Consider the following 23,951-nt stretch of genomic DNA (forward strand, 5'->3'; position numbering starts at 1 on the left):
TACGTTCTCCAGGAGCGCCACCACGTCGAGCCGCTGTCCCCGTCCAATTCATTTTCTGCAGTGCTTCGAGCATGCCCAAACTTAACATCTTTGGACGTACTTTTGTCAGACATGCAAGGGGATGCCGAATTTCTTGGAGACCAGTTTTTGCAGACAATCGTCGACGCGTGCCCGCTGCTCGAGAGGCTAGCGCTGGTGGAAGCTTCAGGACAGCATGGGTTTGGCCCTAGTAACACATTCACGAGTGAAGGATTTGAGGTCCTCGAAGGACTCGGCAATCTTCAGACGATCGAACTCAATGGCGTCGCATTATCGGAAAGAACACTGTTAGCGCTTGCAGCACGCTCGCGTTCTCCGGATCGCCCCCGCACAAGAATTGACGTGACTCTGGGTGTCCGAGGCTGGAACGTTGTTGATGTGGCATCATGTTTTCACGAAACAATCACGAATTTGCTGAAGTTGTTGCTGTCACCTGAAGCTAGCGAGTATGCAGCCTTCATCATGCGAGTACGTCCAGACAGACGAAAAAGTTTACACTCACCAATGTGGATGGCGCGCTTTGTCCCCGAATGGAACAACGTGAAGCGTGAGCTAGCGTCGAACTTGAGATTTCACTACGATTGCCTTCAATCTGAGGCGAGGATCGAATGCCACGGACACAGTAGAGACAAGAGCTAGTTTGCTACAGCTAAGGGTTTCCTTCGATCCGTTCTGTTCCATTCTTGCTGCCAACGACTCACGGTTCTTCGGAGGGTGCAGCCTTCTCGCCATTTTGAGCTTGAATCGCTGGGTGACGCATGTAGTTTGCGCTGCATCGACGATGTCTTCATTGGACTCGGGTTCTGTTGCGTTGTACGGTGCTTCCGGCTCGTTCGCAGCTTGGATTGGTTTCAAACGGCTTTTTCCCGAACCGGACCGAGCTCTCCGTCATCGCAAGTCTCTGCCTTGGCTTGGAGGAACGTGGGCTGCGATCAAGAATGCTGATCACCACTACGACCGGGAGGCTGCCATGACTGAGGGGATGGAAGGACGGCCTCGGTTGTTCAAAGTCGTTGATCGACCTGGAGAGTTCATCATCGGAAGACCGGAGATCATAGATGACATCATCCGTACGCATGCTGGTGACTTCGGGAAGGGCGAATACGTGCACGATGTACTCAGCGGCCTGCTGGGCGATGGAATCGTTGCAATGGATGGCCACAAGTGGATACGACAGCGTAAAACTGCCAGAAGCTTGTTCTCCATGCGAGAGCTGAGGGAGTCCGTGGTCACAGTCATTCAAGAGAACGTGCTCACCTTGCACGATATCTTCCAGCGTGCTGTCGATACAGGTGAATCATTCGACCTGCTCAAACTGTCAACAAATTCACTTTCGAGGTGGTCGCAGAGATCGCCTTTCGGGGAAACTGCTAGCTGGTCTTCCTACGCGTTGGGGAGGATGGAGCACGCGTGGGTCCTGACGCGAAAGAGCTCAAACCAGAGCGTCGTAGCTGTCTCGTCCCTCAGTACCCACTGTTCAGCGCTAGTCCACGGATGCGCTTGGGCGCGAAGTTCGCCATGCTGGAGATGAAAATCACCGCTGCCAGTCTCCTCAGCAAGTATCACTGTCCCCGGCAAACGGTCATCTACAGACTAGGCCTGACTCTCGCGATGAAGAATGGCCTCCAAGTGAAAGTAGAGAAGACAGCCACATCATGTTAGCTGCCGAGGTAGGGTATGAGCTCAATGTTTTCCAACACCCGTGACTTCGTGTAGCTTGGCACCCACGGCAGTCCAGAGCACGCAAAGTAGGTAGGATGGTGTGGCCAGTCGGTCGATGATTTCCCGAGGGTCCAGCCAAGAGTCATTTCGCGATCGGCACCTCGGCAGACAATCCTCTCAACGAAGCCGTCAATGGATACGAGCACGGCGGCTTTATATGCGGCGTCCTGCTCGCTCGCGCTTTGGGTCGGATTCAAGTTGCTGTTCCCCGAGCCGAAACGTGCAGCGCGACATCGTGAGTCGCTGCCATTGCTAGGTGAGACCTGGGCGGCGATCAAGTACGCCGACCGCTACTACGACTGGGAAGTCAAGTGGACCGAGCACATGGAGGGGAGGCCTTGGTTGTTCGACGTTCTGGGTCGACCGACCGAGTTTGTGATCGGCAGGCCGGAGCTTGTCGAAGATGTCCTCGTTACCCAAGCCGACAGCTTCGGCAAGGGTGACTATGTGCACGAAGTACTGCGAGACCTCTTGGGTGACGGCATTTTCACCGTCGACGGGCACAAGTGGATGCGCCAACGCAAGACCGCCAGCAACTTGTTCTCCATGCGGGAGCTGAGGGAATCCATGGCAGCGGTTGTCCAGGACAATGTGGTGACGTTGAACAAGATCCTCCAGCGTGCCACGGACGACAATGAACCTGTGGATCTGTTCCAACTGTTCACCCGATTCACCTTCGAGGTGATCTCGGAAATCGCCTTCGGAGTCAAACTCGGAGGGTTAGAGGCGGAGTCGGAGCACCCGGTTGAGACTGCGTTCAATTTTGCACAGCAGAGGATGTTCGTACGCTTTCTGGAGCCAACGTGGTGGTGGCAGCTCCAAAAGTGGCTGGACGTGGGCAGCGAACACGAGCTTAGGAAGCAGGTCGAGATCATCGATGACGCGTGCTACAGCATCATTTCTCGCTCAATGAGGGAGCGGCAAGTGAAGCGCAGCGCTGACAAGAGCGCAAAGGAGGAAGAAACTCCTCTGCAAAAGAGAGACATCATCTCGCTGTTCTTGGACGGTGTCAGCAACGATGATGCTACCCCTGATGAAGAGCTGGACCCAAAGTATCTGAGAGACATCGTGGTGTCGTTCATGACGGCAGGTCGAGACTCGACAACAGCAGCGCTCAGCTGGTTCTTCTACACTTTGACGCAGCACCCGGAGGCCGAAGCGAAGATTCACCAAGAACTCGCGTCAAAGGTGCCAGACCTCGTCAATGGCATCATTTCTTCGCCATCCATGGCCCAAGCGAATGAACTGGTGTACCTTGAAGCTGTGGTGAAGGAGGCGCTTCGGCTAAATCCTGCCGTTCCGTCCAACATCCGTGAAGCTCTACACGACGTCGTGCTGTGCGACGGAACTGCCATTAAGGCTGGCGAGACTGTTAGCTGGTCTTCGTATTCAATGGGAAGGATGGCTCACGTGTGGGGCCCAGATGTCAAGGAGTTCAAACCAGAGCGGTGGATTGACGCCACTACCGGAAAACTCATCGCTGTCTCTCCATTCAAGTTTACCCTCTTCAATGCAGGCCCCCGCGTTTGTCTTGGCGCGAAGCTGGCCATGATGGAGGTTAAAATCACCGCAGCTAGTGTACTCAGCAAGTACCACCTGACCGTCGTTCCGGGGCAGAAAATCACCTACAGACTCGGCCTGACGCTGGCAATGAAGGACGGATTCATGGTCAATGTCGAGCAGGCAGCAGCTGCGTCGTTTGAGAGAGTTATTTGAAAGGGGAAGGCATTGCCACAGTCAAGTTGAAGCCAGCCAAATTTCATTTCACCCATACTTACGAATGCATCATTGAAGTGTATCTGAATATTGCATTGAGATCACAGCGACAGAATATGCACAACTATATGGCAAGGTGACGCCCGTTAGCGACATGCTGTCGTATGTGTTGCCTTTACTTCCACGTGATCGTGAAGTCTGAGCCGATGGCCTGGTTCACGCTCGCGAGACTGATTTCCAGGCGCTGCGTAGCCGAATCATACTTGGAAATGGAACCGAGCGACACGCTCGAGGGAGACGAAGTCACGCCGAGAACGATCACCTTGTTTACCAGACTCGTGCGAGCACCCGCGTAGTCGTTCTGCGAAACTGTGGACGCGAACGTACCAGCCGATGCAGTGAACTTGACAATGGTGGCGCTCGGGTTGCTGACAGTCTCGCCATCATCGAGGTACAAGTCGCCACTGGCGCTTCCACTGGCGGGTAGAGCGACTAAGATGTCGAACGGCGTGGCACGAGCGGCAGTGCTGGTGAGGGCCGACTGGTGCATGGCCAAGATGACTCCTCCCCGAATGTGCACCGGCATGTCGTACAAAGTCACTGTCGTCGTCACAGATCCACCGGTGCTGGAGATCTTAGAGTAGTCGAAGATGCTGTACCAGACACCCGCTGGGTAGTACCCGGTCACGGAAGTCGCTCCCTGACTCACGACCGGAGTCACCAGCAACGCGTTGCCCAGCATGAACTGGTAGTTGATGCTGTACGTGGCAGTGTCGGACGGGAACTCCATGAGTAGCGGGCGAGCAATGGGGAGGCCTTCAGCGTGTGCGTGGTAGCCGAGCGTGTAGATATACGGAAGTAGTTGGTAGCGCATGCCGATGAACTTCTGCCCCACCGTCGTCACTTCAGGCCACACGTACGTCTCCTGCGAAGGAGCTTCGAGGTTGTTGTGGTTACGGGAGAACGGGTAGAACGAGCCCAACGCCGTCCATCGTGCACACAACTCCATGTTGGAGGCACCAGAAAATCCGCAGATGTCAGCGCCGACCATGGGGATGCCAAAGAGTCCGAACTTGAGGATGGTAGGGACCGACCAGCGCAGATCGTTCCAAGTGGCAGCGTTGTCACCTGTCCAGTGAGCCACGTGAACCCCGCTGCCGGGGAACGTCGATCGAGAGAGCACGAAGGACCGTTTGTTGGCCAGCTCTTCCTGGACAGCATTCGTCACAATGGATTCGGTGATGCCGTACAGGTTGTGGGCGTCGTACTGGCGGATGTTGCCGTACTGCAGCGCGCTGGTGGAGATGCCCTTGTTGTAAATGGCGTCATGGCTGTTGACATTGTTGATCTTGAATGGTGGGTTGTCGTACTTGTTGCCATCACCGGAGCAGCTCAAGCAGCATGTTGTGATCGCGCTGATGCTTCCAGTGTTCGGACACGTGACGCCCGATTGACGTACACAAGTGGTTCCCGGGCAGAAGTTAGCCAGCTCGTTCATGTCAATCCAGAGACCATCGAAAGAGAAGTTGTTGTGCATGAGCTTAATCTGCTCACCCCAGTACGACTTGGCACTCGGGTGGAAGAAGTCGGGGAACACTGTCGGACCAGGCCACACCTGACCCAGATACGGCTTGCCACTCGTGTCCTTGATGAAGACATCCATAGCCAATCCCTTCGTGTACGCGTAGTCATTCGTATCATCGGGGATGCCAGGGTCAATGATCGGCACGAATTTCTGGCCGCTGGCGTGGATCTCGTCCATGAAGGCTGCCATCTTGGCTTGCGGGAAGTTGGTCGGGTCCAGCGTGAAGTCATGGTAGCTCTTCATGTAGTCGATGTCGGACCAGATGACGTCCAGCGGCAGCTTGTTGCTGGCGTACTTGCTCACCACCGTGCGCAGCGCGTCGACGGAGCCGTATCCCCATCGGCACTGGTGGAATCCGTACGACCAGTACGGCATGAGCTTCGGCCGTCCGATGAGCTTCGTGTACTGCGAGACAACGTTGGCTGGGGTGGGTCCGGCCACGATGTTGAAGTCGAGAACCCCGCCGATCGTCTGGTAGACGAGATGTCCGCTGTCCATGGTCACATCCATGCCGTTGCTGTTGAGCAGCAGCACTCCATGCGCCTGGCCTGCACTGTTGATGCCGAGGAAGAATGGGTGCGAGCCGTACGTGTTCACGATGGGCGTCGCAGATCCTTGGTCACGAGCCCAGAGGGTTTGCTTGTCGCCCGAAGCCATCTTGAAGTTGTCACGCGTGCTCTCTCCGATGCCATAGACGCTGAGGTCGCTGCCCAACACCGTCGACGCCTGCAGGTACTGGTCCTTCACCACGAGCGAGATGCCCGACGAGTCGAACAGCGTGTAGCCGTCCGACTTGCGCACCACCTTGAACGTGAATGGGTTTTGCGTGTAGTTGAAGGTGTACAGCGGGTCTGCGGCAGCGGCCGTGGCCGTGGTGTCCGCTCCGAGGGTGCCGGCGGTGAAGATGCTCTTGGGGACCTCCCAACGTTTGTTGTTCTTGTCCACGATCTTGACACGCACGCTGTCGATCTCCGTCTTGGTCACGGTCACCACGAGCGCCGACAGGTCCGAGCCGTACGAGGTGGCTGTGGTAGCCGAGTTCACTTGCAGGTTGATGGTCAAAACTCCCGCCGACTCGCTGGCAGACGCCACGGAGTACCCGGGGCCATTGACGTAGCCCTCCACGGACGGAGCCGTCGTGGGCGTCTGCGTGTTTTGATTCACGAAGGCGTAGGTGCCGGGCGACGAACGCACGTAATTGGCGTTGAGGTTGCTGTCCCAGATGCCGTTGCCGTCGTTGAACGCGATCTCCACAGACGAAGTGGACGAGATATCGTACTGGAACCAGCCATTGGCCGCCGAGAACTTACCGGCGTACGTGCTGGGCGTCATGGCGTATCCGGGCACGGTGGTCCAACCGCTGCCGGCGTTGAAGTGGATGTATGGTTTGGCCCACGTGACGGCCTGAAAGAGGATGTGGTAGCCTGTGCCGTCGTTCGGGCGCACCAAGTCGCCCGTCTTGAAACCGGAGACCTTGCTCACGACGGAGTATATGCCAGCAGCCGAGACCTTGTAGTTAGCGTTGTTGTTATTGTCCCAGACAACGCCGACGCCATCGTTGAAGACGAACTCGAGTGAGGTGGCGGTGGAGGCGTCGAACTGGAACCAGCCGTCGTTGGCCGGGTAGGCGGAGTTGGTGCTGGCGGCCATGGCGACTCCGGGCGACGTGGTCCAGCTGCCGGTGCCGGCCTTGTAGTGGATGTAGGGCGTCACCCACTTGTCCGTCTGGAACAGGATGTGCACGCCAGTGCCACCACTGGAGACGGTGGTTTGCGCGCGAGCGAAGGATGCGAGACTGGAGACCAGTGCAATGCACCCGAAGAGCGCCACTGCATGATGCAGTCGAGCCTTGAACGTCATCGTTTTGCTGCCGTGCCGTGCCGTGCTGTGCCGAGGAGGAAGCAAATTGAGAAGTGAGAGATTGCTACGATGGACACCTTCGACCCAAGCAGAGTCAAATCCCGGCTTCGGTCGATGGGGGGCAATCGGTGACCGTGCCGGCGCAGTATAATGCAACACGTCTTTGGTGGCCCACGCTGCCTGGTCAGGTTGAAGATGTCCGGTGCGGGGGAGCTTTGACAGTATCCCACGGCAGCCTGACTGACCGTTGCAGTGGTATCGTATGCACCCGAGCAGTGGACGCTGCCTTTGTTCACGGTGCAAATCGCGACTGACGTAGTAAACCTGGAATGACAACCAGCATGCCAAATCTGCAGACTCAAAATTTGATTGTCTGGGTTAAGCTTTACAGGCATAACGCACCAAAGCTCTTACGGATGATAGGAAGGCGATCTCAGTTGAGTTGTCCGCCTCAACACCGAATCGAGTCCACTGGAGACGTGCCGGAAAGGAGTGCTTTGTCAACTCCCGTGGAGCTGATCCCTCCCGCTGTTCGACAAATAAATCCAGTGTTATCAGGCTCGACCACAGCTCATGACGGCGCAGACGCGCGCGAATTTACTTCAACATGAGCACGAACAGAAGACTTGACCATACTTGCTACCCCTTATTTGTCTGTCAGCAACTGTAGCCGTGCGGCGGGGGGGGGGGGGGGGGGCTAAAATCAGGTTGGGGACACTATGGGGATTGTGATCTGCTGATTGAGATCTCTGCAAAATGACTGACAATCCTGGTTTTAACATGCTTTCTATAGCCATTTCGGAAGCCACCGAAAGCTCGGTAGAACGATCTGCTTTCTTTGAACGAGTACACTGCACAATCGTTATTTCTCAAGTAAAGACTGTGTAAGCTTGGACATGGGGACGTCGGCAAAGGTACGGTTACCATACGTAAGAGGCCGGCCCATCAGCAACTCGACTCGAGTTGCTCAGCTAGTCAATGCATGTACATGTACATGTACGATCGTGTGGCCCACTGCAGCTTTGGTCACCAGTGGCAAAGCGTCATCAACAGCGAGGTTCACGGCATTTGCAGACGGGGAAAGCGCTGTTTGGCAGTAGCGTTGCCACCACGAGAAATGAATCAAGTGACCACGCGCAACCTGGAGTGCCATAGCGCGGCAACTTGACCACCTGCAAGCTGCAACGTTGACATCTGGTATAATCACTCGCTAGATCAGCAGTGTTTGTATTAAATGCATGTAGATCGTCATCATGGAAGCACCAGCATCACCTTTGGACTGGAGCGGCGTCAGCCTGTGAACCCGACCGAGTCATCTCACCGATTTACTTGATAGTTTCCCAAAGATACATCCGTTTCAAGGTGAGGTATATTACAGTCATTTAGGCCAGCTAACGACCAAGAAAATGCCCGTTCCTCTGATGCTTACATATCAACAAGAGGGTTGCTGTCTACTCTAGTGGAGTGGCAACAGATGCACACCGACTAAGGCATGCCCATGAGTGTGTTGGAGGCCCGGCCGAAGTCCTCCCTATCTGGATTGTTGTCCACCCAGTGTTCTGCGTCCGCTGTCCCAAAGATATACGCGAAGATACCAGTGTGGCTGCGTACCAGTGTCGAAGTTGCGATTGGAACCGAGGCTACTTCACGAAACCAGTGCATACTTGATGCGCGTCGCTCGCATCCCCCAACCTGTTGTTCTGTTACTTGATTCCTCAGCATCCTTACGATAGCATTGTCGTTGAAAGTAAAAAGTAAAAAAATCTGGAACACTCAGAACCTAAAGTACTGGGAGTATCGATACCACGGTATGGCAACAGGCAGTGAGGCAGAGCTAGAGTATATGTTGCCCTCTCAAAACCTCGCCAATGCTTCTGAAGGTGGTGTCGAAATCCTGAAGCTTTGCTATTGCTATTGTAAAAATTACACGGAAAAGTAACCATGACTGACAAAGTTAATATTAAACTTTAATGTGATATTTCACATAAGTATACACTGTGTCTAGAACTCAGGAATTACATGTGAATCTTGCAAACTCACTACCCCGCTCACTGGCTATCGCCTTCATAAATGAGATCCGCGTGCATCAGCGGTAGACCTCACTCCCGTCAAGAACCAGTCCCCTTGGCCAGACCCTCGCTCATATTAACGCACCATGTCTCGCACAACACGATTTATTCGTTGTCTCGGCTGGCTAGTGCTAATATCCAGCCTCGAGATCCAATGCCTCCACGCACAAACCCCACCATCCACCAGCAATGACACACGCATCCTGCCACATACAGATACATGGGCGATGCAATACAACCACTACAAGTGCAGCGTCGGTAGCCGTATCATATCGGCCGGCACCGTCGTAAACGCTAGCACCAACTCCACCTAACTTCTGCCCGGGAACCACTTGTGTACGTCAATCGGGCGTCACGTGCCCGAACACTGGAAGCATCAGCGCGATCACAACATGCTGCTTGAGCTGCTCCGGTGATGGCAACAAGTACGACAACCCACCATTCAAGATCAACAATGTCAACAGCCATGACGCCATTTACAACAAGGGCATCTCCACCAGCGCGCTGCAGTACGGCAACATCCGCCAGTACGACGCCCACAACCTGTACGGCATCACCGAATCCATTGTGACGAATGCTGTCCAGGAAGAGCTGGCCAACAAACGGTCCTTCGTGCTCTCTCGATCGACGTTCCCCGGCAGCGGGGTTCACGTGGCTCACTGGACAGGTGACAACGCTGCCACTTGGAACGATCTGCGCTGGTCGGTCCCTACCATCCTCAAGTTCGGACTCTTTGGCATCCCCATGGTCGGCGCTGACATCTGCGGATTTTCTGGTGCCTCCAACATGGAGTTGTGTGCACGATGGACGGCGTTGGGCTCGTTCTACCCGTTCTCCCGTAACCACAACAACCTCGAAGCTCCTTCGCAGGAGACGTACGTGTGGCCTGAAGTGACGACGGTGGGGCAGAAGTTCATCGGTATGCGCTACCAACTACTTCCGTATATCTACACATTTGGGTACCATGCTCATACGGAGGGCCTACCGATTGCGCGTCCACTTCTGATAGAGTTCCCTTCGGATACCGTCACGCACAATATCGACCACCAGTTTATGCTAGGAGACGCACGGCTTGTGACTCCGGTTGTACACAAGGGAGCAACAACCGTGACTGGGTACTTCCCTCGTGGAATATGGTACAACATCTTCGACTACTCGCAGGTTCGAACGTCTGGCGTCTACTTAGCAATTGACGTTACCACATTTGACATGCCGGTACACATTCGAGGCGGGACAATCGTAGCGATGCACCAGTCAGCTCTTATTGCGTCCGCTCGCCTTACACCCTTCGATATCCTCGTCGCGCTGCCGGTAAACGGAATCGCCTGTGGATAATTGTACTTGGACGATGGCGAGACCATCAGCAACCCGAGCGCCACCACTGCCAAGTTCACCGCGTCAGCTGGCACTTTCACGTCCACACTCCTGCGAAATGATTACACAAGTGCTCAAACGAGTCTGGTCAGAAAGGTAATCGTTCTTGGCGTGATGGCATTACCTTCCAGAGTGTCGCTCGGTTCAATATCCAGATACGATTCTGCCACACAGCGCCTGGAGATAAGTCTTGAGAAAGTAAACCAGACCATCGCCTCGGATTTCATGATCATTTGGAACTAGATCCATTGACAGAAATGCGCAAATTTTGCGAAGTAAAATGGGCGATATTCACCTGGCAAGTCTTACTGTGAAGCTTTCCTGTCCTGCTGTTGGTTCCCAGTAACCGAATTAATATAGGCTGCACCAGGGCGTCGTCGCCAGTTGACTTCGGCGTTCTGATCAAAGTTCAGCGCGAACTTCATCAAGCACGTCGAATTTAGTTTCTAACATTTACGAAACCATCTTGTTAGCCCCAGTTACTGCAAAAGCTGTGTCGACAAACTGATACTCTTACCCTTAGTACGGCTTTGTAATGAACAGACTCGCGCATGTGCAATTGTGCTCGAGTCTTTATGTGCAAAGCCTTCATCAGAAGATTCTGCACTGCGGTAGGGTCTGCAAGCGGGTCAATCGCCAGGATCGCCTAAAAGTATCAACCGTCCATGCCTTGTCAAAAATCTGGACTACCACGGCTCACTTCAGCAGCACACTTACATCTCTCACTGCAGAAAGAGGCAAAATCCCTCTCATCTCGGTGTCGCGCTGTTCAAGCTCGCTGGAATGCATCCCAGTTGACATGTTAGTGCAATTTTACATACATACGTATTCCCTGGCAAAGCGTACCTCAGAAGCAGCGCATAGTAGTCCTGAATTTCCTTGAAGTGCTGCGTGCGAATGGTCTTCACAAAAAATCCCAGCGGATACTTGACATCCAGCGGAAGAATGTCTTCAATGTACAAAATGGAGTCGTTCCCACCACGTTTCATCTTGTGCATATCTCGAATGATGGCTTGCTCGATCGCTTGCAGCTGTCCAGAAGTCTTTAGAGGGAAGAATGTTCGTAGCGCTACCAGAGCGTCTTTCAACAGGACTCTCCTCTCCGTCACGAAACTCTCGACATTGTAAAGCTCACATAGTCGAAGCAGCAAATGCTGGCAGCCTTGGATCATCTGCTCTTGATCCACGTACACGAGATCAGAGACTGCGCCAGTCAGACAAAGGAGGAACATCTCAATCTCCGAGTCCCAACTGAACATTTGCAGTGCCAACAGTAGATTGTACCCCCACTCCGCAATCAACGGCTGAAATCCGTACTTGCGATGCAGCTTCTCGTACAGAACTTGCTCGAGTGGGAACCTTCCAAGCGGGTTGCGCTGCTCCCGTTTGCGCTTTTCGACCCACACCTTCCGCACCACCTTCTCAACGTCCAGCTTCTTGAGGATTCTCCTCTTTAGTTTTCCGCGGTGGCGTAAGAACAGCGGGATGCCTTCATGCATACCGAGAGCATTGATATAGTCCTGTCTTCTCTTTGATGGAGATCCCATCGGAGATGTTGCAGCTGCAATGGTGATCACACCTGACATGTTAGGAAGTGCAATCGAAAGCATCGATGACTTCCGAACGGCACGATCCAACTGATGATGGAGAATATTGAGCTCCACGCGTGCTTCCTCAACATCATGCCAAATCTGCAACAAAAGCGTTAGCTTCTGCCGGAGAGATCAACTGAACTGCACTTACCCGACTTAAATGGAGATTGACACCACAGTGCTTCTGGAGGCGCTCGATCCAGTGCAACATCTCCCTCACCAGTGTTTTAGTTTGGCCTCTACTATTTGATCGCTGTTCTTCATCTCCTAGATCGATTGCTCTGTGTTCCAACACTCCATCTTTCTCGTCCATATTGGTATTGATTGAGGCCATAACATCTCGAGAGCTCGCGGTGTCGATCATTTCCCACTGATACTTCTGCACTGACAGCTCCGGTGTTTCATCTACAATGCGGTCCCAGTCAGGTCTGGGGGTATAGCAGACTCTTGTTCGTTCGAAAGCTTCCTGGAATCGCTCGTAGTTCGCGCGGATTTCAGTCAAAGAGGTCTCAGACTGCTGCTTTGTCTGGATATCAAGCGCGTACTGCGCCTCCAAGTTGGACGCCTCATCTTCGAGCTTTCTGATTGCACCTTCCAGGGCATGATTTTCCGCCTCAGCGTTTTGAACTTGCAGAACGACTGCGGCGTGTTGCTCCTGCCATTTTTTCTCCTCCATGTGCCGCTTTAGCGGAGCGCTCGACACAAAGTCCAAGTAGAGCTGCTGGCTGCGGATTTCTCTCAGTTGAGCTCTTTGCGTGTCAAGCTGTAGCTCAAACACCTCGCAGTCGCGCTGCAGCTCCTGTTCCTGCTCAGTAAGCGAAGCATAGTCCCGTTCGAGAATTTGAACAGAACGGCGCTCACCTTCAATTTCCGCGCGGTTGTGGGCGTGCCGCATGTGTAGTTGCGTTAATTCACGCTCTAGTTGTCGCAGTTGAGATGATAAATCTTGCTCGAGTGACTGCTCCATGGCAAGTTGCGTGCTTAGTCGCTTTCGTTCTTGCTGCTGCAGCTTCACTTTTTCCTGCATGTCTGCTACCAGCGAAAAATACTCCACCTCCTCGACTGACTGATTCGGATAATTTGGCGGTAGCTCTGTTGCCGCCGCAGTGCCTGGGACTATAGTTTCAAGGTCGGACGCTGCTTCTGGCTGGCGATAGATTGCTGCGTGGAGCACTTCATGAGAATCTCCAAGAAGATTTTTCAAGACTCCAGCTTCCATCGACTGCTGCCAATTTTGTAATGCCTTGAAACATCGAGCAGTATTCAGTTGTTTTTCGCGGAGACCGGTAGGCAATTCGCAAACCGCTACGTTAGGACCGACATGACGGGCTCGAGTAGGCCGAGTAGAATGCACAGATGCCTTCTGAATTAATCGCGGAGGAGGTGCAAAGCGAATTCGAACTGTTTGGTTGCCACCAGTTTCAGGTTTATGGTCTTCATCTCGTAGCTCTCGAGCCGTGTAGGCATACACAGGTGGCAACAAGCTCGAAGCTTTATCTTCGGAAGACAATTGCCGGGCTTGAGCCAAGTCAGCTTTGGAGAATTTGACATCGTGGAGAACACTGAGATCCAGCTGAGGCACGAGTGCCAGACCGCCCAAAGAGCAGCCACCTGCGTTTTCTCCACTTCCTTCCGCAACCGGAACCTTCATTTCTTGCAGGTGTTGCTAGTTGCTATTCTCCTATGTATAGTTGAATTCAAGCGCGAAAGTTAGACGAGAGTGAAACGTACATGCAAATTGATTGATGCTTATGATTGCCAATAGGAATTTGACGCCGAAGAGGCTGCCTCCTATGTGCTATCAGCATTCAATGATGCAGGACCCGTTGCTACTTCTTCGATTGTAGTCTTGCTCACGACTCGTGACATCTTGGAGCCCTTGGGTTTCCATTGAGATCGAGTAGTACACTGCCGATAACATTCATGAGGATGACGCAGCTTTTGGAAGATCTCAAATAATGGCGTCAGAGATTTCGACTCGGCCTCAGTTCGAGTTCGACCGGAGTCAGGCTGTTTCAGTAGGTCAAAGAATAAGCCGAGTACAGCGTCACTTTTATCAAGTGCTGTCTCCACACGTCGAATAAGAGTTTCATAGGCTCCGCTCTTGTCGCGAATCAGACCCTGGAGGCGTTCAAAGAGACCAAAATTATGTTCTTCCTCGCGTAGCAAGGCACACGACGGTGCATCGCTGTCATCGACCTCGTTTGCCTGACTTTCGCTAGGGGTATTTTCACTTTTAGAGTTCGCATCTTGTAGAGCGTCATTGTTGTCGCTTGTTATTGGACGTGGGGTGGAGGCAACAATCGAGCCTTCCAACAGTATTTCCGATCGCAAGTAGCGCTCGGCGACGAGTTCTTTGAGCCTTTCGTTCTCCAAGCTGTCAAACTTCATCAGCAACTCCAGAGGCGACACACCGTGCGCTGACATACTCGACAACTGCGTTAAGCTCGCGCCATGGTCTAGTAGTAGTTTGACGATGCTCAGATTTTCCATCTCGCAAGCCAAATGCAATGGTGTGAAGCCATCTCCAGAGCGCCGAACATTGGGGTGGACGTATTCGCCTGGGCTAGATACGAGCGCTTCTACCATCGCGAAGTCATCATACATGACGGCATAATGCAGTGCTGCTGCGTGCTTTCTCTTCGCAATGGAGCTAGAGGTGCTCGAATCTATCGCCGTCAAGCCACACTTGGATGTTCGAAGTGGCAAGTGCACGCGCATATTTGCCTGCTGGGTAATCAATCGCTTCACAATTTGGGGCGTCTGGTGAGCAGCACACGCCAGTGCAAGAAGTGGCAAGTCACTTCCTTCCGGGTCGAGCGAAATATTCGGCAGAGCTAACAATCGCAGTGCCATCGTGTCTTGGTTTGACTGCAGTGCGTAATGTAGAGCAGCGAATCTGCTTTCCATAGGCAAGAGGTATTTGTAGTGGTGTAATTGATGTGACTCTTTCTTGTGGGGATCGTTGATGACTTGGAGCTGATCGCGTAGAATACCATCGACATGCTGTCCGTCGACAAGAATGATATGGTATTTGCTGTCAATTGACCGGGAAGACACGAACGCTTGCTTGACTTCTTGGTCTTTGTCAACATATGCAACGTAAGCTCCACTCGGAATTACAGGCAAGCAGTCGATGAGAATGTGCTCGTGAACTGCGTTCACATTGAGAGCGGTAGATGGATCACCGGACCCACAGTTTTCCAAGAGCAAGTCGATAACAGGGAGGTTGTTATCATTTACATCGCTCTTCATTGCCAAGTGCAGGGCTGTCACCCCATTGCTAGCGCACGCGCTGATGTCAATTTTCCACTCGCTAAGCAAGTAGCGTAGTATGCAGGCTCGAGCTTGCCCATTGGCTTCAAACCACCTCTGCATGTCGTCGTCTAGGCACATCACCGACGAGAGCTGAACGTACGCTCCGCATACAAAATGCCATGGCAGAAACTTGCCTATAAAGGAGGGCGTGGTGAGAATTTGCTGAGCACTTGCAAGCTCCAGGACGATCGCTTGAGGTTCGATGACACTTTGCAGACCGCTTTCCAGAATATTTTCAATGGCAAGAGCTTGCTTCTCTGCAGCGGATTTGTGTTTACGTCGGTCTGAATGGACTCCAAGTGTGCACGGGTATTTCGTTGCTTGCTCCAATAGCAGTCGTGTTATCTCGATTGATTCACCATCGCTTCCATCGAGACTACCACAAAATCCTAGACAGGCGTAGTGCAAAGGGAGGTGCCCAAAGATACCCTGTACGTTTGGATTGGCTCCACGTTCCAAGAGAATCTTCGCGATACCCGTGAATCCGTACAGCAGCGCCAAGTGGAGAGGAGTTTGACCCAGTCGATTGCAACTATTCACATTAGCTGCGTGCACTTCGATCAAGTCAATCACTGCCCCTTGTAAGCGCCTTCGGTCTTCATAACAAGAGTAGTAGCGGAAGCACAAGTCCAGTCCGCGTAACTTGTGACGGACGATGGATTTGGACAGAAGAGCATGCAAAAGGAAGTCTCCATTTGCGTTCGATACATTGGCGTCTACACCTGCATCCAGGCACATATCGAGGAATTGCAGAGATCCTTCAATAGAGTCCAGTTGAATCCGAGAACTCATACTTGGCCCAATGTTTGACGTATCCGAACTAGTGTACGCCTTCGAGATCATGCTGCTCACGCGCGCTTTCAGCGGAGATGCCAGTGCGCAGTTCCATACTGTCAGATCTTGGCCGTCTTTAGTTATTGCGTTCACGTCAGCACGAGCGTCTAGCAGGTCGATGACCATTTCTTCGTTTCCAACGAGGAACGCAATCATCAAAGGCGTCACCCCTTCCGGTGAAGCAGTTTCAGAGCTAGCTCCCGCATTCAAGAGTGTCGAGACTAGCCTCGGAAGCGCGAGCTCTGAAGCGAGAAGCAGTGCACTGTATGATTCATAGCCAAAGCGATGAACATTAAACTTGTGATCGAGCAGCAATTGAGCCCATCGTGCTTGATAAGGTAAATCCAGATCAGCAGGAGGCTGTGCTATTAAAGTGGCTTCTGTGCTTGGTGGTTGATCTACATCGAGTTTTTCCCGGTACTTAGTTACAATATTCTCCTGCTTCATTTGAGCCAGAGTGATGAATCTCATCACCATTTCTTCAATGTTCTCCTCCATTAGCCTCACACGATCAAATACATCCCCCATTCCAACTGGTAGCCGTGCTCGGTCCATGAAGGCTAAGAGCAGCACTAGTGCGCCACAACTAAGGGCTGCATTGATGAAGCGATCACTTTCTCTAACCACGAGCTCTGGAATGGTCGGAGCAGCAGGAGGGGGAGGAGTGACAGCAGCGGCACCTTTCGTCGGGCTTTTAACAGTCTCAACTACAGGCTCAGGTGCTGGTGCTGGGGTATCCTTGTCAGGTTCCAAATCACTCGTCATCACGGCTATCGTTCGGACAGCAGCTTCGATCTCGATAAAAGAGGTTTTTGGTAACTGAAGAACGTCCAGAACCGGACTAAGTAATAGGATATGCTCCGATTGAGCACACATTTGGACTGACAGAGGCCACTCTCCAGCCGATTCAACCGGTGCTGTGGCATCCACTGGAGCTTGTGCTTGGAGTTTAGCCTTTGCCAGACTCAGTAGGACCTTGAGTCCACTTGGTGCAGTCATTAAGTTATTCAGAAGCCCCAGTAGGGTTACGCACACAGCAGGGTTCACTGCAGTGTACTTAGAGACCAGTTCGGGCACCTGCATACCTTTCTCTAAGATGGCCAACATCACCGCCTCACCTATCGCAGGCGATTTGGCTGGATCTGTCGCCAATTTTTTCTTGCTACCTGCTGAAGAAGCCGAAATCCCTGTCTTTCCAGTCGAGGCATGCTCCGATTCCAACTTGGAAGCAATGAGTTCGCTGAAATCCGTTGTGATAGATCCATTACTTGTCGTATTCCACTTGAGAAAAGCTTCAGTCAATGCTGCGAGAGCATCGGCAACCGACAGATAAATGTCTAAATCGTGACATGCATCCGTCAGCGGATTAGGAGCGAAAGCTGTTTGTTCGCTGTACTCATCAATCCACTCCAGCCGGCAAGTACTGTTAACTGGCTCATCCTTATTCTTGCTTTCATCGTGTTCATCAGGTTTATCTTCACGTTTAGACGGATCGTCTTCGTCCAGAGGTTGCGACAGAAATGTTGAGTTCATGGCAGCTTCGACCGGTTCCGATTCTTGACGAAGGAAAGTAAAGAAGGGCGTAGACGGATCGAAATGGGCACTTCCGCAAAGCTACGAATGTTTGAACAATACTAGTTAGTACGAGCTGAACCCAAACAGCACAACCAGAAATGGACGTACCTCTAGGGCAGCTGAATTCTGCAGTACAATCGCGCGGATACACTTCGCCAAGAAAGCGAAGCGCAGTTCTTCACTTGATGGAGTATCAGCTAAAATCTGAAGAAAGAGCGAGATAGCGCGATCACCCAACGCGTTGGCATTTCCAGGCAAGTCAATCAATGCTGCAATCCATCGGAGATGACGAAAGATTAAAGGATTGTTGGTTGTTGAGTGGCTGGTTTCCAACAGTGCCAATACCGCATCGACCGCTACGAGGGGAGGCCTATCTCCATTTGAGTGGGACGACTCAGGCAAGTCATTGTCAGCCCTGCTCGGTTCCGCGTAGCCAGTTGCTACTGCACAAAGGATGTTTGGATCAATTCGTTTGGCTGAGCTGTGTTCAACATCCGCTGGTTGCTGCTGCTCGTTCTCGTTTTCATCAGCGCCATTGCTATACTGCTCGGAAGCACCTCTGTAAAGGAATTCGGGGGTGTCACTTACGTACACGCATAAATGAAGAAGCTTGTCGGCGACTTGGTAAAGATTGTCTGTCTCTTTTACCTTGAAGCAGTCTAGTAGCACTGGTAGAATCCCCTTAGATTTTGCGTGCGCCTTGCATCGCTCGCTATGCTCCACCAAACGACCAACGCTGGAGATGATTGCAATGCAACGGCCAACACTAAACGGCAGCAATGATGCCAACGCTGCGGCGTTAGCTGCTGCTGCATTAGCGGCAGCTGCAGCAGCTGCTGCAGCACCGCCAGTGGTTCGTGGAGATTCTGTGGGGACTGGAACAGGATTTAGAGCGCTTGCAATGTCGTATCGTAGTATGGCAACTGCTGCATCGATGAAATCCATGAACAGACTGTGGTCTTCAGCAACGTAGGTGTTTGCAGCCAGCTGCTCCTTTGCGAGAGTCATTCGTGCGAAAACTTGACAAATCACTTCGATGTTGGAGCATAACATTGGAGCGTCTTTAGAGGACAAGGGACTCGAATCCATTCCACTAACAGGAACAACTGTAGCCGTCTTCGAAATCATTAGCTGGGCTTCCTGGATCGCGTCCCGCAGAAATTTAGCTGCACCATTCGCTTTTAAGTAGTCTCGTCCAAATTCTTTCCAATAGATGGACAGCACAGCAAGAATTAGCGTACATCGAACAATACCACGGTATCTGTCCAAAATAATTAACTTACCCAATTGAGAAAAGCTTTCCAGAATATCAAGCGCTGGCCGGTGATATCGCCGCTCCGGATGAACCACGAACTCCAATGAGCGAGAAACACCCTTCTCCGCCTCAAATTTGCCCAGAAACTCCTCGTTGGGAGAGCTTTTCATCAGCGAACAAAGACACGAGAGTGCGGCGAACTGCAACTCGGCGTTGTCTGCCCCCAAACAGTTGAGTATCGCTGAGCAAGGAGACCCGACGGACTGGAACTGGAGCAACGTCGGGTTGGGCTCATTTGCCGACGTAGATAGTGCCACGCTGGCATGAAGAAGAAGGTCATACACTTCGATTGCTTTGATCTGTGAAAGAATACCACGGTCAGTATCACTCGCAGAATAGATGAACCTACCGACTTTAACATACTCGAATCTCTGGAGACTGTGTGCCCAGGTTGAAGAGGTTGATAAACGGCTCTCCTGCTTTCCACGCTGACTCAGCACTCACACTACGTTCGAGAATAAAGCCCGCTGGAATACAAACAGTTCTCGTCAGGTTGGAGCATCTAACATATCTCGAAGCGAAGCTACACTAAAGATACCGTTCATTTCCGGATGGATGACTTCAGCTTCAGGATCGCTGCTCTCTGTAGCAACCGTCGGTGAAAGCAGTATGTGCAGCACATTCAGCGTCTCCATGACTAATTCCGGGGTCTGGGTGAAGGAGATTGCCATATCCAACAGGAATTAGTCCGCTCACTTAATCAACAAAACTATACTACCTCCACGCACTTTGGTTCTGGACAGGAACCCCATGAGCAGTGGCAGTATCTCCGTCTGCTCACGGAAGAATCGCTCGTCCTGGGCACAGAAGCGCACTCCGTCGACTTTCTTGCCGACATCTTTGAGCTTGAAGCTCTTGGTCTGCTTCTTCCACAGAGCTGCGCGCTTCTTGGCGGCATCCCGGTTCTTGGCGGTGCTCGAGTCCGGTCGACCGCCTGAGGAGGCAGCACTGCTCTCTTCGCCCATCGTATTGCCAACGCCCCTGGAATGATCCGTCGCGTCCGCCCGACCGAAATCGACTAACCTTGGGGACTGCGTCCTTTCAAGGTAACGACGATGACCACCATACAACCCTGCACATGCATCGCAGCGTCGCTGGAGTGTTCGTTCATCACGCACTCACGTGTGCACTGCAGTGCACGATAAGCGATAAAACATTCTAGAGATCCATCTGGGACCAACCTGCACGTGTTTCGAAATCGGATCTGCCAGCATCATCGACCCCACCACAAAGTTCACCCCCGGGCGTGTGCGGTTGTCGAACACGATCGAATCGCGCAGTTCATGGCCACTAACTCGCTAGAGCCTACGTGGCGGTCTCCTTGGCTTATGGGGCAGGCAGCATCTATCGCTTCCAGTTTTGCACTCCGTACTGCATGATCTCGTTTTTCCTTTCGTGATCTCGAATCCTTCAGGAGTGGATGTGCTCAGGATTTACAGCAGTGACGGCGAATAAGCTTCGTTCGCGCAGCGAGATCCCGAGAAGCGCCTCCCTTTCGTGTGCACATTCGAGAGCATTAGTTCACACCAGGACTTCAACGGGCACTCCGCAAAGAGAAGGCGCTGGCATTACGGCGTTGTTGAGAAATGTGCATGTCGGTGGACATCATCGACGGAGTGGCGGAATGGCCAAGACGCGTGGAGAACATCTCCTGGTCCTTCAGCTGCCGACGTAGGTTAGGACCAGCAAATCGTGACAGTTTCCCCGAGAAACTTTGGGGCGATCCGGATCTGTTTAACACATCCTCGAGATCGTGTAGGCCATCGAGAAAGTGTATGCTCGCGACTTCCAGGACATGGACGTCGCTATAATAGTGCCGCAGCCATTTTGCATGTTATGCCGATACCAGCGTGGCGCCGACATTGCAGCGTAGCATTCGTCGACGAGTCTTGGATACTTTTCAGTCGAATCATACACATTGGTCACATACACGCTGTTAGTAAAGTCTCCAACTCGAAATGAACTCCTTGTGCTAACAGTGTTAGCCTAACGCTTCGTTTGGAGACTTGGCGAAAGATGTGCACAAGCATATGCAACCTGCGGGTTTCGTGGCGTATGGTGGGTTCGGATGCCTATCCGCCTCCAAAATGGACGTTCTGGTCCGGCTTGAGCAAACTGCGACTTTCGATTGACACGATCTCGCGTCGGCTGCAATGTGTTGTAGCAACCGGATATCTCACTCGTTGGTCCCCGCTGAGCCTGGCACATCCGTCGTTCATTGACAGATTACCCGAACGATTGACACATTCCATCCTTTTTGAGTGTGAGTTCACATCACCATGGCGAGTTCTAAAGTCGCTAAGCGCTCTGCGTCGGCCCCGCTGTCGCGACAATTGACGGCATCATCCTCGATGTCGAGCTACAACGGCGAGGGCGTACCTCTGTCAGCAGGGAGACCAGAGTACTTGGAGCTGTCGTCTCAAGTGAAGAACGGGCTGTCGAGGCAGATTTCGGCGGCGGTCGACGATGTCCTGGACAGCATGATGCACGAAGGCACCGAGGACAACCACTGGCGGGGCAAGATGCGTAAGGATGGCATTGTTTACTACGAGGACAGGGAGAGCGTGACCAAGGAGCAGACGAGGTTTTGCTGCGTGGATGCCACGGACGCGTCTGTCGAGGAAGTGATCAATTTGTTTGTGGTGTCCGACACGGACATGCTGCTGCAACGGTGCCGCATCATGTACGACAACATCATGGACGCCAGAGTTCTCAACGTGCTGGGGCACCCGTCGGAAGAGCATCCGATGCGTTCGTCCTACGTTCGCTACACCGCGTTTAAGGCCCGAACACTGCAGCGCAACCACCGCGACATGTGCGTCGTGGTGGCGACGGATGTCATTCATTACCCGGACGGCTCGACAGTGGGCTACTGCGTCTGGGACTCGCTTAATTTGCGCGATATCTCCGACTTTGACGTGCCGCAGGGTTTCATCCGCACGCGCATGTTCCGTTCAGGCTACTTCGTGCAAAATTCCGGAGAACTCGACGCGCTAACGAAGGTGGCGTACATCGTAGGCATCGAAGCAGGCGGGCTCGCGCCGCGGCTGACGACTCGGTATTACATGCCAAAGTTCGGGGCCGTGCTCAGCCGAGTCATTTCGCACCTTCGTCGGCGACAGCTCGACCCCACAACGTTCGTGCCGCAGTCCGAGTGGACCGACAAGCGGACGGCGCAGATCTGCGAGTGCTGCAGCAAACACTTCGGCGCCGTCAAGCTGCTGGACACCAGGCGCTACAACTGCGTGATGTGTGGCGACGCAATCTGCCACGCCTGCCATCACGTAGAGGAAGTCGAAGTACCTGGCGCTAGGAACACTATGGTGGGCGTTTGTGTCGGCTGCAAAACAGCTAGTCGCTCCAAGACCTCCCGGCTGTCGCGGCTTTCGAGTTGGGGCACCAGCTTCTCGTCGGACTCGACCGAGTCGTCGACCAGGTCCCTGCCAGTCTGAACATTGTTCAGGCCAGCCAAATTCTATGAAAATTTTGGTCGTGATGAGGTCTGAAGGCCAACACGACGACGGTATTAACTACGCCCGCCAATTTCGGAGTCGCTGGTGTCGTTGGGAACCACAGCATTCGTGTCGGCGAAACAGAATTCATGTGCGAAATAAACACATTTGCTCGTCGTTCATGAGCTCGCCGAAGTTTGGCAAAATAAATTCCATGATAACTGCGCGACGTCGAACCAAAACCAATCTAGGTCGACCACAGTATACTTAGTGTATGTACTGTACAAGTGTGCGCAGTATCGAAAGCGTATCTCGGGCAAATGCATTCGTTAACTCGCCATCTCTTCTATGAATTCGTGTCAACTACTATAAGAGAAAGCTGACTGACACGGTGAAGATTCTTGCTTATTTGCTGGGTTGGCAGCACACTTTGGGGAATTCTACGACGCTACATATTAAATTAGCATCGCTTGTATAATACATGTACCTCAACTGTGGCTGATCGTTCCTTCTTCAACGATGACAATCATCTGCATCGAAAGTGCCTGCAGGTGTTTCCAACGACTTTTCAAAAAAAAAATCGCGCGTGAACACCAAGCAAACCATGACGAGCGATACGAAGTTTTCGTGGCCTTCTAGAGATACATCTGGCTCCGAGTTGCTCGTGTTCCACATTGCCGTCTTCATCGGACACGACAGCCCCCAACGCACCAGGAGAGGACGCCAACCGCGCCCAAGCAAAGTTAACCCACGCCGTACAACTCCTGCACATGTGAGCGTGATGTTGTCGAATGTTCGCGAAATCAAAACCGTGGTGTCGTCGCTCTCCAATGCAGGCGGTATAAACGATTGTTGCCGTTTAGTTGGATAAGCAGCAAGTGTGATATCGGGGTGTACTGCTTTGCGGGTCTTTCGTTGGGAAGTCCCAATAACTTCGGGATCACGAAGTCCAGGATGACTAATTTACAGTTAAGATAAGCTCTCGCAACTTGCGGTGCGAGTTGCACCGAACTGATCGAAAAGACCCCTAGACTAGGGGGTCGCGCGGCGAGATGCCCTCATCTCATGAGCCCCGAAAAAAGAGTGAGAAATTCGTGTGTACAGCCCCCCCCCTCCCCAAAAGCAAGTTCAACGGGGTCACCATTGAGAGCCGGCTGTGAGTGTTGAGAACCCGATGCATGTGCCATCGCCTTGCGGCTCACAAAGCATTTCTTTGCGAGATGAACTTGAGGCCCGACAAATCGCCGCTGATCTCCTCCTCGAAAACAGGCGCAGTTTTCACCAGCAGATCCGTATCGCGATCGTGGACAGGACGCAATGCATGCTCACCGCACGTCGTGTGATGCCTGCGTCGTCGACCGTGCACGCACTGCACGTGGAGCTTATCCTTTGTCAATTGCTTGAAGAAACCGACTTAAAGGGGCAACTGTAAGTGTACGGGTAGCTTACCTCATATCTGCGCATGCGTCAAGCTTTAGCTCGGGCCGACCAGGTCAAGTA

At 52.7% G+C, this 23,951-nt stretch overlaps 6 protein-coding genes across 6 annotated transcripts; 3 read left to right on the forward strand and 3 right to left on the reverse strand.

Moving 5' to 3' along the window:
• Positions 1–1,893: 1,893 nt before the first annotated feature.
• On the forward strand, positions 1,894–3,477 carry IUM83_13387 (Cytochrome P450 86A2; the record flags this gene model as incomplete). The annotated part of the gene is made up of 1 exon (XM_067938060.1): positions 1,894–3,477. One exon carries the CDS (start codon positions 1,894–1,896, stop codon positions 3,475–3,477), a length of 1,584 nt encoding a protein of 527 aa, XP_067788278.1.
• Positions 3,478–3,652: 175 nt separating this feature from the next.
• Positions 3,653–6,922, reverse strand: IUM83_13388 (family 31 glycoside hydrolase; the record flags this gene model as incomplete). The annotated part of the gene is made up of 1 exon (XM_067938061.1): positions 3,653–6,922. One exon carries the CDS (start codon positions 6,920–6,922, stop codon positions 3,653–3,655), a length of 3,270 nt encoding a protein of 1,089 aa, XP_067788387.1.
• Positions 6,923–9,390: 2,468 nt separating this feature from the next.
• Positions 9,391–10,326, forward strand: IUM83_13389 (family 31 glycoside hydrolase; the record flags this gene model as incomplete). The annotated part of the gene is made up of 1 exon (XM_067938062.1): positions 9,391–10,326. The coding sequence occupies one exon, from the start codon at positions 9,391–9,393 to the stop codon at positions 10,324–10,326; it is 936 nt and encodes a 311-aa protein (XP_067788386.1).
• A 344-nt stretch (positions 10,327–10,670) lies between these two features.
• Positions 10,671–12,984, reverse strand: IUM83_13390 (Translin-associated factor X-interacting protein 1; the record flags this gene model as incomplete). Its single annotated transcript, XM_067938063.1, has 6 exons — positions 10,671–10,811; positions 10,883–11,011; positions 11,083–11,143; positions 11,212–11,616; positions 11,683–12,002; positions 12,109–12,984. 6 exons carry the CDS (start codon positions 12,982–12,984, stop codon positions 10,671–10,673), a joined length of 1,932 nt encoding a protein of 643 aa, XP_067788305.1.
• Positions 12,985–19,487: 6,503 nt separating this feature from the next.
• On the reverse strand, positions 19,488–19,964 carry IUM83_13391 (TKL protein kinase; the record flags this gene model as incomplete). The annotated part of the gene is made up of 2 exons (XM_067938064.1): positions 19,488–19,649; positions 19,728–19,964. 2 exons carry the CDS (start codon positions 19,962–19,964, stop codon positions 19,488–19,490), a joined length of 399 nt encoding a protein of 132 aa, XP_067788306.1.
• Positions 19,965–21,278: 1,314 nt separating this feature from the next.
• On the forward strand, positions 21,279–22,451 carry IUM83_13392 (Sentrin-specific protease; the record flags this gene model as incomplete). Its single annotated transcript, XM_067938065.1, has 1 exon — positions 21,279–22,451. One exon carries the CDS (start codon positions 21,279–21,281, stop codon positions 22,449–22,451), a length of 1,173 nt encoding a protein of 390 aa, XP_067788303.1.
• Positions 22,452–23,951: the final 1,500 nt, after the last annotated feature.

The sequence above is a fragment of the Phytophthora cinnamomi genome (genome assembly GCF_018691715.1).
Source record: "Phytophthora cinnamomi strain GKB4 chromosome Unknown Contig54, whole genome shotgun sequence".
In the NCBI taxonomy this organism is placed as follows: Eukaryota; Oomycota; class Peronosporomycetes; order Peronosporales; family Peronosporaceae; genus Phytophthora; species Phytophthora cinnamomi.